This window comes from Carcharhinus amblyrhynchos, unplaced genomic scaffold (genome assembly GCF_965287045.1).
Source record: "Carcharhinus amblyrhynchos unplaced genomic scaffold, sCarAmb.v2.hapA chromosome_343, whole genome shotgun sequence".
Taxonomy (NCBI): Eukaryota; Metazoa; Chordata; class Chondrichthyes; order Carcharhiniformes; family Carcharhinidae; genus Carcharhinus; species Carcharhinus amblyrhynchos.
The window spans coordinates 20,833-34,282 of record NW_027650083.1 but is presented as its reverse complement, the minus strand read 5'-3'; the positions used below and the strand labels follow the sequence as shown (position 1 = coordinate 34,282).

General features: G+C 52.2%; 1 protein-coding gene across 1 annotated transcript in view; it reads left to right on the top strand.

Annotated features, from left to right (window-relative positions):
- dnajc4 (DnaJ (Hsp40) homolog, subfamily C, member 4) overlaps positions 1–12,627 on the top strand; it is a 98,588-nt gene extending 85,961 nt beyond the window's left edge. Inside the window, exon 7 of the mRNA XM_080183598.1 lies at positions 12,537–12,627. Coding sequence (XP_080039724.1) covers positions 12,537–12,627 — 91 coding nt within the window. The remainder of the gene's footprint in view (positions 1–12,536) is intronic.
- Positions 12,628–13,450: the final 823 nt, after the last annotated feature.

Sequence of the window (13,450 nt, the reverse complement as noted above, 5' to 3'; positions counted from 1 at the left end):
GACCTCAGACTTTTGTATCTTTTTCCCGATGGAACAAGGTGGAAGAGAGAATGTCCGGGGCGTGTGGGGTCCTTAATTATGCTGGCTGCTTTTCCCGAGGCAGCGGGAAGTGTAGACAGAGTCAATGGATGGGAGATTTTGAGTGATGGATTGGGCTACATTCGCAATTCTTTGTCGTTTCTTGCAATCTTGGACAGAGCAGGAGCCCATACCAAGCTGCTGTGCTCCCACTTTATACATTTTGTCTGAGGACACTGCTGTGTCCTGGAATGTTGTGAGATTCAAACCCAGGTGACCAGGGCATTACCCAGAGTGGCTGGATTACGAATCCAGTGACACTACCACTGCGCCACTGTCTCATCTGCTTTTCCCTGGTTGATGCTGAGCTCCCTGATTGTCTCACCAGGGAGAAAACTCGGGTGTAGCATTTCGGCTGAATGACCCTTCTCCGCATCCCCCCACCCCCCAGACAATCGTCAATCTGGACCTGAGGGAGTGCTGCACTGTCGGAGGTGCCATGCTTTGAGGTAGAGGTTAAACCAACTCTCCAAGGTGGGAAGCAGTCGGGAAAAGCAGGCGATACAGGTCATTATCACAGTGCTGCATGCGGGATCTTGCTGTGCACAAGTCAACTGCCTTCTGGGCAACAGGGGTGACAGTTGCATTGGCTGGGGGGATGGTCAGCGCTGATGTTAGTGCTGAAATGTGAGAGGTGTTGTTAGCAGAAGTTAAGCGAGGGATGGACATGTTACCAGTTCACAAGCTGACTGTGATTTTCCCACAGCAGGGTAATGCTATCAGTTATTAATAAACCCTTTGCTCTGATAAATTAACCTGATTCCTGAATGTTGTGACCAACTGGATAATGCCAAGGAGGCTCTGCCAACTGTTGATCTGGCAATTAATTGCACAGCAGTTGCGGCTGCCAAATTTAACACAGGATTAAAGTCAGAGCATTGTCTGGTTCAATGTGTGGCTTTTTACACAGAACTTATCTTCAGTACGAATTCTGCCACTGTTACACAATACATCTTCACTCCCTCCGAGATCTCCCTTTCTTATCTTCACTGCCCTAGGATTTTCAACTCCCACCGTGACGTGATGGATGCAGGGAACTAACCAAATGTCCCCCCATCAAACACGGGGTTAGATACAGAGTAAAACTCCCTCTACACTGTCCCCCATCAAACACTCCCAGGACAGGTACAGCACGGGGTTAGATACAGAGTAAAACTCCCTCTACACTGTCCCCCATCAAACACTCCCAGGACAGGTACAGCACGGGGTTAGATACAGAGTAAAGCTCCCTCTACACTGTCCCCCCATCAAACAGTCCCAGGACAGGTACAGCACGGGGTTAGATACAGAGTAAAGCTCCCTCTACACTGTCCCCCATCAAACACTCCCAGGACAGGTACAGCACGGGGTTAGATACAGAGTAAAGCTCCCTCTACACTGTCCCCCCATCAAACACTCCCAGGACAGGTACAGTATGGGGTTAGATACAGAGTAAAGCTCCCTCTACACTGTCCCCATCAAACACTCCCAGGACAGGTACAGCACGGGGTTAGATACAGAGTAAAGCTCCCTCTACACTGTCCCCCCATCAAACACTCCCAGGACAGGTACAGCACGGGGTTAGATACAGACTAAAGCTCCCTCTACACTGTCCCCATCAAACACTCCCAGGACAGGTACAGCACGGGGTTAGATACAGAGTAAAGCTCTCTCTACACTGTCCACCCATCAAACACTCCCAGGACAGGTACAGCATGGGGTTAGATACAGAGTAAAGCTCCCTCTACACTGTCCCCCATCAAACACTCCCAGGACAGGTACAGCACGGGGTTAGATACAGACTAAAGCTCCCTCTACACTGTCCCCATCAAACACTCCCAGGACAGGTACAGCACGGGGTTAGATACAGAGTAAAGCTCTCTCTACACTGTCCACCCATCAAACACTCCCAGGACAGGTACAGCATGGGGTTAGATACAGAGTAAAGCTCCCTCTACACTGTCCCCCCATCAAACACTCCCAGGACAGGTACAGCACGGGGTTAGATACAGAGTAAAGCTCCCTCTACACTGTCCCCCCATCAAACACTCCCAGGACAGGTACAGCACGGGGTTAGATACAGAGTAAAGCTCCCTCTACACTGTCCCCATCAAACACTCCCAGGACAGGTACAGCACGGGGTTAGATACAGACTAAAGCTCCCTCTACACTGTCCCCATCAAACACTCCCAGGACAGGTACAGCACGGGGTTAGATACAGAGTAAAGCTCCCTCTACACTGTCCCCCATCAAACACTCCCAGGACAGGTACAGCACGGGGTTAGATACAGAGTAAAGCTCCCTCTACACTGTCCCCCCATCAAACACTCCCAGGACGGGTACAGCACGGGGTTAGATACAGAGTAAAGCTCCCTTTACACTGTCCACGTATTTAAACACTCCCAGGAGAGGTAGAGCACGGGGTGTAAAAGTCTCCCTCCTTTCCGCTTAGAGTTCTTTAGGCTGTGGTTCAGCTGGGTCTACAGTGAGTGTTAATGAAGATGTCTTTGAGGAGGTTTTATGGTCCTATCCTATGCCGAATTGGATCTGGGTTAGGCAGCATTGTTCGTTGAATGCCAGTGTTGTCCAGGAGAACTCCTTGCTCTTCCAAAAATGTGGCATGTGATCCTTTATGTCCTCTTCAGACACGCTGACGTGGCCTGAGTTTAATACCCGCAGGCCAACACCTCCAGCATCGCTTGATATTTTGGGTCCCAAACGCAGTGTTTACCACATTGAGACAGAGCGACTTGCATCTGTAAAGCGCCTTTTACACCCTCAGGGTTTCCCTCAGCTCCTCCATGCCAATGAGGTACATCTGACATCCAGTCATTGAAATTCCACAGCATAACAAAAGGCCCTTGGTCCATCGTGTTTATGCTGGCCCTAAGACAAACTGGCCAGCCCAATCCCGCCTTCTAGCCTTCATCCCTTAGCCCCACAGGTTACCCCTCCGGAGGTACATATACAGACATCTTTTTAATGAGTTAAGGGTCTCTGCTTCCATTCCCCTTGCAGTCTGTGAGTCCCTGACTGCCCCCGCCCAAAACCCGTCTGGGTAGAAACATCCTTCCTCATCTCCCCCTCTAACCTCTCTGCCAATCACTTTGAACATTGAGCATCTGACACAGTGGTTAGCACTGCTGCCTCACGGCGCCGAGACCTGGGTTCAATTCCAGCCTCAGGTGGCTGTCTGTGTGGATTCTGCACATTCTCCCCATGTCTTTGTGGGTTTCCTCTGGGTGCTTAAGTTTCCTCTCTCAGTTGAAAGATGTGCGAGTTAGGTGGATTGTCCATGTTAAATTGCCCCTTAGTGTCCAAAGATGTGCGGGTTAGGTGGATTGGCCATGCTAAATTGCCCCTTAGCATCCAAAGATGTGTGATATATGTGGGGTTATGGGGGCGTAGGGCCTGAGTATGATGCTTTACCCGGGAGTTGTTGCAGACTCAATTGACAGAAGGTCAGGATTCTATGAAATTTGTGCGCAGTAAGCTCCCCGTACAGTATGATAATGCTGAGGCTTCAATGTAGATTGAGGGTTAAATACCGGGGAGAACTCCCCCATGCCCTCTTCCAGGGATAGCCCTGGCTATCTGAGAGGCTGACGGGGTCTCGATTTCATTACTGTTGTGCCACAACTATCTTGTGCTCGGGTCTGTGGGAAGATTTAACACAGGGGTGGGCTATTCGTAATCACAAGGGGTTTCTGTGATAAGAAGGTAAAGAGACAGTGTTTCCTCAGTGTCAGTAACCAGAGGGGACACAGATTGAAGAGAATTGGGAAAAGAACTGGAGGGAGAGATGAAGAGAATGATTTTTGTGAGTTGTTGTGATCTGGAAGGTGCTGCTTCATTGGTTTAATGAAGGAAATCTGCCGTCCTTACCCCGGTCTGGTCTACATGTGACCCCAGAGACACAGCAATGTGGTTGACTCTCAACTGCCCTCCAAGGGCAACTAGGGATGGGCAATAAATGCTGGCCCAGCCAGGGATACCCATGTCCCAGGAATGAATAAAGAAATTGGAGAAATACTCATGAAGAAGAAATTTGCAGTGATATGGGGAGGAACTAATTCGATCATTCAGACAAAGAACCAGTACAGGCACAGTGGGCCGAAAGGCCTCTCCTTACACTTTGTCGTCTCAGATTTCAGTCCCATTCTCAGATACAGTATTCCGTGTTTGCACTTGCCTCTCTGAGCTGAGAGCATCCCAAAGCAGTAAGTTGAAGAATGCACGTTAAATTCACGCGGAAGTTTGGGGACATTGCTTGGGAAGTTTATGGCACAGCAGTTCAAGGAAGGGTTCTGTCAGCAGCCACCCCTGTGTCTCCCCTCACACACCAGATACAAACGGTGGTGGGCATTTTATGACAGTTTAAATAGCTGGAATGTGCTCTCAGGCACTTAGACCCCTGTCGTAATGAGGGGTGGTGAAGAGATGATAGATGTTGGTGGCAAAGGATTTGAATGCATTTGGCAGCTGTGTGTGTGTGTCTGTGTGTGTGTGTTGCGTGTCTATGTGGGTGTGTGTGTGTGTCTGTGTCTGTGTGGGGATGTGTGTCTGTGTCTGTGGGGATGTGTGGGTGTGTGTCTGTGTCTGTGTGGGTGTGTGTCTGTGTGGGGGTGTGTGTGTCTGTGTAGGTGGGTGTGCACGCCGTCACAAGAATTGAATGCTCCATGCACCTCAGCAATGTGAGGTAACTCATGCACACTGTTTGTGCTCAGAACTCTCCACGCACCTAAAGAAGGAACATCCTTCTGAAAACCAGTGGCGTTCACTACGATATCTACATTAACGATATGTTTTAGTTGGAGCTCAATGTCACATGTGGAATGGAGAATCCATTTCACAATGAGGCCCCTCTCTTTGGGCCAAGTCCATGCTATTGCTACCTCTGCTCCTGATGTTGAGTTGGGGGCAGGTACTTCCATTTTCCATTTTCACCTGGTCTTGATTCTTTCGGCCTGTGATTCCCTTTGATTTGATTTGATTGGATTTACTATTGTCACATGTATTGGGACAGAGTGAAAAGTATTGTTTCTTTTGCATTATACAGACAAAGCATACCATTCATAGACAAGGAAAGGAGAGGGTGCAGAATGTAGTGTTACAGTCATAGCGAGGGCATAGAGAAAGATCATCTTAATGTGAGGTAGGTCCATTCAAAAGTCTGACAGCAGCAGGGAAGAAGCTGTTCTTAAGTTGGTTGGTTCGTGACCTCAGGCTTTTGTATCTTTTTCCCAATGGAAGAAGGTGGAAGAGAGAATGTCCGGGCTGCGTGGGGGGTCCTTGATTATACTGGCTGCTTTTCCCGAGGCAGCGGGAGGTGTAGACAGAGTCAATGGATGGGAGGCTTGTTTGCCTGATGGATTGGGCTACATTCACAACCCTTTATAGTTCCTTGTGGTCTTGGGCAGAGCAGGAGCCCATACCAAGCTGTGATACAACCAGAAAGGATGCTTTCTATGGTGCATCTGTAAAAGGTGGTGAGAGTCGTAGCTGACATGCCAAATTTCCTTAGTCTTCTGAGAAAATGGAGGTGTTGGTGGGGCTTTCTTAACTATGGTGTGGGCGTGGGGGGGACCAGGACAGGTTGTTTATGACCTGGACACCTAAAAACTTGAAGCTCTCGACCCTTTCTACTTCGTCCCCATTGATGTAAACAGGGGCATGTTCTCCTTTACACTTCCTGAAGTCGATGAGAATCTCCTTTGTTTTGTTGACATTGAGGGAGAGATTATTGTCCCCGCACCAGTTCACCAGATTCTCGACCTCATTCCTGTACTCTGTCTCGTTAATGGCCATTCTGAATCAGAGACCAGTGAGGGGAGGCAATGGCCTAGTCGTATGATCACTAAATTGTTAATCCAGAAACTCAGCTAATGTTCTGGGGGTTCAAATCCCACCACGGCAGATGGTGGAATCTGAATTCAATAAAAAAAATCTGGAATTAAGAATCTACTGATGACCCATTGTCGGAAAAACCCATCTGGTTCCCTTTAGGGAAGGAAATCTGTTTACATGTGACTCCAGAGACACAGCAATGTGGTTGTCTCTCAACTGCCCTCCAACGGCAACAAGGATGGGCAATAAATGCTGGCCCAGTCAGAGACACCCGTGTCCCAGGGATGAGCAAAGAGAAGAAGGGATGGATTGGCAGCAGCTTCAGTCCCACAAGGTCTTGGCCCATTCCTCATAAAAACATAAGAACTCGGAGCAGGAGTGGGCCATTCGGCCCCTCGAGCCTGCTCCACCATTCAATAAGATCATGGCTGATCTTTTCATGGACTCAGCTCCACTTACCCACCCGCTCACCATAACCCTTAACTCCTTTACTGTTCAAAAATCTATCTATCCTTGCCTTAAAAACATTCATGAAACATTCCCTGTTTCTCTGGGCAGGGAATTCCACAGATTTCCAACTCCTTGGGTGAAGAAATTCCTCCTCAACTCAGTCCTAAATCTGCTCCCCCTTATTTTGAGGCCATGCCCCCTAGTTCTAGTTTCACCCGCCAGTGGAAACAACTTCCCTGCTTCTATCTTATCGATTCCCTTCATCATCTTATATGTTTCTATAAGATCTCCCCTCATTCTTCTGAATTCCAATGAGTATAGCCCCAGTCTATTCATCTTCGTAAGACGACCAAAGATCTGCAGGTTAGGTGCATTGGCCGTGCTAATTTGCCCCTTTGTGTCAGGGGTAAATGGGGATTGGGTCTGGGTGGGATTGTGGTTGGTGCAGACTCGATGGGCTGAATGGCCTCCTTCTGCACTAGAGGATTCTGTGATCAAAAAGACAGCTCAGTCCGTCAGAGGGAGCTACCTAAGGGTGAGATTCCCCTCGATTATAGGGGACTGGCGCAGTGAATTAGTCTCTGACCTCTTCATGTCAGGTTGTTAGTAAATTTAAAACAATTACAGGCCATCCTAAAACACTTCACAGCCAGTGCAGTGCAGTACTTTTTGAAGTGTGGTCCCTGTTGTAATGTAGCAAGTGCACAGCAAGATCCCAAAGGTGTCAGTGTGATGAATGAATGTTCTGTTTTTTTGTAATGCTGTGTGAGAGCTTCAGGACACCATGTAGTATCCCCTCTTCAGTCACACCAAACCCCACCCAGCCTTCCCACCCTCAGCCTTTGGGTAGGGATTTACATCCACCCACCACCCAAAAGGACAGAGGGGGGCAAGGGTTCAACATGTCATCCAAAAGAGAGGCACCTCGCACAGTGCGGCGCCCCCTCAGCAGTGACCCTCCCACAGTGCGGCGCTCCCTCAGCACTGACCCTCCCACAGTGCAGCGCCCCCTCAGCACTGACCCTCCCACAGTGCGGCGCTCCCTCAGCACTGACCCTCCCACAGTGCAGCGCCCCCTCAGCACTGACCCTCCCACAGTGCGGCGCTCCCTCAGCACTGACCCTCCCACAGTGCAGCGCCCCCTCAGCACTGACCCTCCCACAGTGCGGCACTCCCTCGGCACTGACCCTCCCACAGTGCGGCGCTCCCTCAGCACTGACCCTCCCACAGTGCAGCGCCCCCTCAGCACTGACCCTCCCACAGTGCGGTGCTCCCTCAGCACCGACCCTCCCACAGTGCGGCGCTCCCTCAGCACTGACCCTCCCACAGTGTGGCGCTCCCTCAGCACTGACCCTCCCACAGTGCGGCGCTCCCTCAGCACTGACCCTCCCACAGTGCGACGCTCCCTCAGCACCGACCCTCCCACATTGCGGCGCTCCCTCAGCACCGACCCTCCCACAGTGCGGCGCTCCCTCAGCACCGACCCTCCCACAGTGCGGCGCTCCCTCAGCACCGACCCTCCCACAGTGGGGCGCTCCCTCAGCACTGACCCTCCCACAGTGGGGCGCTCCCTCAGCACTGACCCTCCCACAGTGCGGCGCTCCCTCAGCACTGACCCTCCCACAGTGGGGCGCTCCCTCAGCACCGACCCTCCCACAGTGCGGCGCTCCCTCAGCACCGACCCTCCCACAGTGCGGCGCTCCCTCAACACCGACCCTCCCACAGTGCGGCGCTCCCTCAGCACCGACCCTCCCACAGTGCGGCGCTCCCTCAGCACTGACCCTCCCACAGTGCGGCGCTCCCTCAGCACTGACCCTCCCACAGTGCGGCGCTCCCTCAGCACTGACCCTCCCACAGTGCGGCGCTCCCTCAGCACCGACCCTCCCACAGTGCGGCACTCCCTCAGCACCGACCCTCCCACAGTGCGGCACTCCCTCAGCACTGACCCTCCCACAGTGCGGCGCTCCCTCAGCACTGACCCTCCCACAGTGCGGCGCTCCCTCAGCACTGACCCTCCCACAGTGCGGCGCTCCCTCAGCACTGACCCTCCCACAGTGCGGCGCTCCCTCAGCACTGACCCTCTGACTGCGTGGCATTCCCACATTCTGGCCTTATCTTTGGACTCGGGTGACCATGCAGGCTGGAGCAGCGCTGGCATGAAGACATTCCAGAAGATGTTAAATGAGCTGTTTCCCTTGCTGGAAAGCTTTGAACAATCTGAGGTACAATTCATTCCAAGCACAAAGCTGTTCCGAGAGGGGATTAAAAGAGAATCATTTTTCACAAACACACAGGAACAGCAGGCTGAATGCTGACATTTACCTGTTCAGGCCAAGATTTCACTCTTTGAAGCAAAAGTGTTGACGAAGCAGTGTGCTTTGTCAGGCTGTGAAAACTAACATGGTGATTAATCTGCCCCGATCCCAAGCGAGTAGAACCCTCACCCCCCCCCCCCCAACACAAAGTCCAGACGGACATCCCTAGTATCAGTGCTGAGGGAGCGCCGCACTGTGGGAGGGTCAGTGCCGAGGGAGCGCCGCACTGTGGGAGGGTCAGTGCTGAGGGAGCGCCGCACTGTGGGAGGGTCGGTGCCGAGGGAGCGCCACACTGTGGGAGGGTCAGTGCCGAGGGAGCGCCGCACTGTGGGAGGGTCGGTGCCGAGGGAGCACCGCACTCTGGGAGGGTCGGTGCCGAGGGAGCGCCGCACTGTGGGAGGGTCAGTGCCGAGGGAGCGCCGCACTGTGGGGAGGGTCAGTGCCGAGGGAGCGCCGCACTGTGGGAGTGTCAGTGCCGAGGGAGCGCCGCACTGTGGGAGGGTCAGTGCTGTGGGAGCGCCGCACTGTGGGAGGGTCGGTGCTGAGGGAGTGCCGCACTGTGGGAGGGTCAGTGCTGTGGGAGCGCCGCACTGTGGGAGGGTCGGTGCTGAGGGAGCGCCGCACTGTGGGAGGGTCAGTGCTGAGGGAGCGCCGCACTGTGGGAGGGTCGGTGCTGAGGGAGCGCCGCACTGTGGGAGGGTCGGTGCTGAGGGAGTGCCGCACTGTGGGAGGGTCAGTGCTGTGGGAGCGCCGCACTGTGGGAGGGTCAGTGCTGAGGGAGTGCCGCAATGCTGTCAAGCATACTAAACTAACCTCTGCATATTGTACGGAATGATTTCTGTTTAACTTCAGGTTATATTCACAGATGGCACCATCCCAGGGCTGCTTGCTTCTGTTATTGTACTCCAGTCATGGTTAGTATCCCTGCTCCTGACCCAGGGACGTTAGCGGCTGAAGTTCTCAGCCCAGAGTTCCCGTGCAAGGAACAGTTTCATAGAATCGCAACAGTCAGAGGTGTTGATTCGGCCCATTGAGTCTGTATCAACGATAATCCCACCCAGACCCTATCCCATAACCCCATATATTTACCCTGCTAGTCCCCCTGACACTAAGGAGCAGCGTTTCATGGCCAATCCACCTAACCCACACATCTTTGGACTGTGGGAGGAAACCCACGCAGACATGGGTACAACATGCAAATTCCACAGTCAGTCAGTCACACAAAGCCGGAATTGAACCTGGGTCCCTGGCACTGTGAGACAGCAGAGCTAATCACTGTGCCACCGTACCACCCCCGAGAATAGAACCATGGAATCCCTGCATTGCAGAAGGAGGCCATTAGTCATCTCCAGTACCCATCACTTCTTAACTGCGAGGAGGGTAAGTGAACATAAGAACATAAGAAATAGGAGCAGGAGTAGGCCATCTGGCCCTTCGAGCCTGCCCCACCATTCAGTAAGATCATGGCTGATCTGTCGTGGCTCAGTTCCACTTTCCCGCCCTCTCCCCATAATCCTTAATCCCCTCTCTTATCAAAAACCCATCAACTCGCGTCTTAAAAATATTTAGTGAGGTAGCCTCCACCACTTCAACGGGCAGAGAATTCCAGAGATTCACCACCCTTTGAGTGAAGAAGTTCCTCCTCAACTCCGTTCTAAACCGCCCCCCCTTTATCTTGAGGCTGTGCCCCCTAGTCCTACTGTCCTTTCTGAGCGGGAAAGAGTCTCTCCACCTCTATCCTATCCATCCCATTCATCATCTTATACGTCTCAATGAGATCTCCCCTAAGTGCTGCACCCTCAGCTGCCTGGGGTCCTGTGCTCTGGAATTCCCTCCATAAACTCTGTCTCTCTCTCTCTCCCCCGATCCTTTAAGACCTTCCTTAAGAAAACAGACAGCCTTTGATCGCGCTTGCGGTCCCTGCCCTGCTATCCCCTCACGCGGCTTATTGTGAAATAGTCTTTGACAACACAGCTTCCTAAACTGGAGGACTAGCGCTCCAGAGACCCGGGGTCATGTTCTGGGAGGCCCCGGGGTTCGAATCCTGCTGCGGCAGATGGGGAAACTGGAATTCAAGACGATACAAAAATGTGGAACTAAAAGCCCACATCCCATGAATAAAAATAATCAAGTTCTTGGAAAGCGAAGAGCTGACTGGCTGCGAGTGCAGGCTGCCTGCCTGACTGCACTCTCAGCTGTTTGGCAGTAGGGTGGCTGCGGCTGCAGTAAGGAATATTCCGAAATCTGGGCCAATATTCGGAGGACAGAGCTAAACTCTGGAGATTACTGCGTCTAAATATGTACATAATATACAGTCCTAATGTAAGCAAATATTAATTACATTTTCAGTCTTTGTGGGAGTTCGAATTGTCACTGATAGACTACATATGTTCGCACTGAGCCCAGCCAGGTTCTGCAGGCTGTACTATATAAAACCCATCTTCTTCAGTCAAAAATGATTCAGAGGCCATTCATCGCAGCTAAATCTTCAAAAATACAAATACTCCGTACTGATTCAAAAGGCAATATAATCACAGTTAAATGATCGGAACAGGAAGTCCAAATTGTGCAGGTTGGGTGGATTGGCCATGCTAAATTGTCCGTTAGTATCCAAAGATATGCGGGTTAGGTGGATTGGCCATGCTAAATTGTCCCTTAGTATCCAAAGATGTGCGGGTTAGGTTAGGGGGGGTAACGGGTGCAGAGGACTCAGGAGGAGTTGGACTGAGAAAGGGAGCCAGATGAAAGGATTATTATTTATTAACGGGATGTGGGCATCACTGGCCAGCTCCAGCATTTACTGCCCATCTGTAATTGTTCCATGAGAAGGTGGTGGGTGGCCAGCATCTTGAACCCACTGCAGTCCCCGTTAGTCCCCAGACTTTTGTATCTTTTTCCCGACGGAAGCAGGTGGAAGAGAGAATGTCCGGGGTGCATGGGGTCCTTGATTATGTTGGTTACTTTTCAAGGAGCTATGAACATGTACCTCTAGATCTCTTTGTTCTGTAACTCTCCCCAACACCCTATCATTAACTGAGTAAGTCCTGCCCTGGTTCAGTCAACCAAAATGCACCTGAACTAAATTTTGTCTGCCATTCATCACCTCACTGGCCCAATTGATCAAGATCCTGTTGCATTTAAGATAACTTTCTTCACTGTCCACTATGTCATTAATCGTGGTGTCATCTGCAAACTTACTATCCGTGCCTCCTATATTCTCACCCAAATCATTAATATAAATGACAAATAACAGTGGGCCCAGCACCGATCCCTGAGGCACACCGCTGGTCACAGGCCTGTGGCGAATAAAGTTGGTGATGTACAAGCAGAGCTCGCCAATGGGACTGCGATGTTGTATTAACAATGGAGGTATGGCTCATTTCTTCTCATTCATGGGATGTGGGTGCTACTGGCTGGACCAGCATTTATTGCCCACATCACTAGTTGCCAATGAACTGAATGGTTTGTTGGGCCATTGCAGAGGGGCACTTGAGAGTCAGGCACGTTGCTGTGGCTCTAGAGTCACATGTATTATTGAGATTTGTAGTGGACATGCCAAATTTCCTTAGCCTCCTGAGAATTGGTGGTGTGGATACGTAGAAACTTGAAGCTCTTCCACCATTTCCACTTCATCCTGGTTGCTGCCATTGTAATTGATGTTTGATCATTGTCACTTAGACCATAAGATATAGGGGCAGAATTAGACCAGACAAGGGCAGCAAATGACCTTTCACTCCTTTCGTGATGTTCAGGACTGATGCTCTCGTTCTAACCTCAGAATCATGTCCCTAGATCGAATTTGGTGAAAGTTAAGGTTGTGAACCAGAATGTTGTGGCCTTTGTAAATGGCAGCTTATTATCTTGCAGGAAACTGGAAGAAGTTCACAAAGACTTCATGGACAGTAAGGATCAGGCCATAACCAAGATCTACAATGAATCCAAGGAGCGAGCCAGGTAATCTCCCGGCACGGCAGAGTGCAGAATGGTCTGGGGCCAGGGAGGCCAGGGCTGAGGCTCACAGAATGTCCCAGCACCAGAGGAGGCCATTTGGCCCATCCAAGCAGTGCTGGCTCATGGCAAGAGCAATAGAGTGTGTTCTTCTCATTTCTCCCCATCTGTAGCCTTTGCACACTTTGCTCTCTCCTCAGACAATTCTCTCTTGTATCTTCCTCCAACATGCACTCGGACAGTGCAATCCTCCCCATCCTTTCCTACCCCAAACACTGGGCACCCTACAGCTCACCCCACACCGCGCGCACAGTCCCTCGGCATCCTCCAGTCCCCCTCACACCCCGCGCACACTCCCTCGGTGTCCTCCAATCCCCCCACACCCCGCGCACACTCCCTCGGTGTCCCCCAGTACCCCCACACCCTGCGCACACTCCCTCGGTGTCCCCCAGTACCCCCACACCCCGCGCACACTCCCTCGGTGTCCCCCAGTACCCCCACACCCCGCGCACACTCCCTCGGTGTCCTCCAATCCCCCCACACCCCGCACACACTCCCTCGGTGTCCTCCAGTCCCCTCACACCCCGCGCACACTCCCTCGGTGTCCTCCAATCCCCCCACACCCCGCACACACTCCCTCGGTGTCCTCCAATCCCCCCACACCCCGCGCACACTCCCTCGGTGTCCTCCAATCCCCCCACACCCCGCGCACACTCCCTCGGTGTCCTCCAATCCCCCCACACCCCACACACACTCCCTCGGCATCCTCCAGTCCCCCCCACACCCCGCGCACACTCCCTCGGTGTCCTCCAATCCCCCCACACCCCGCGCAC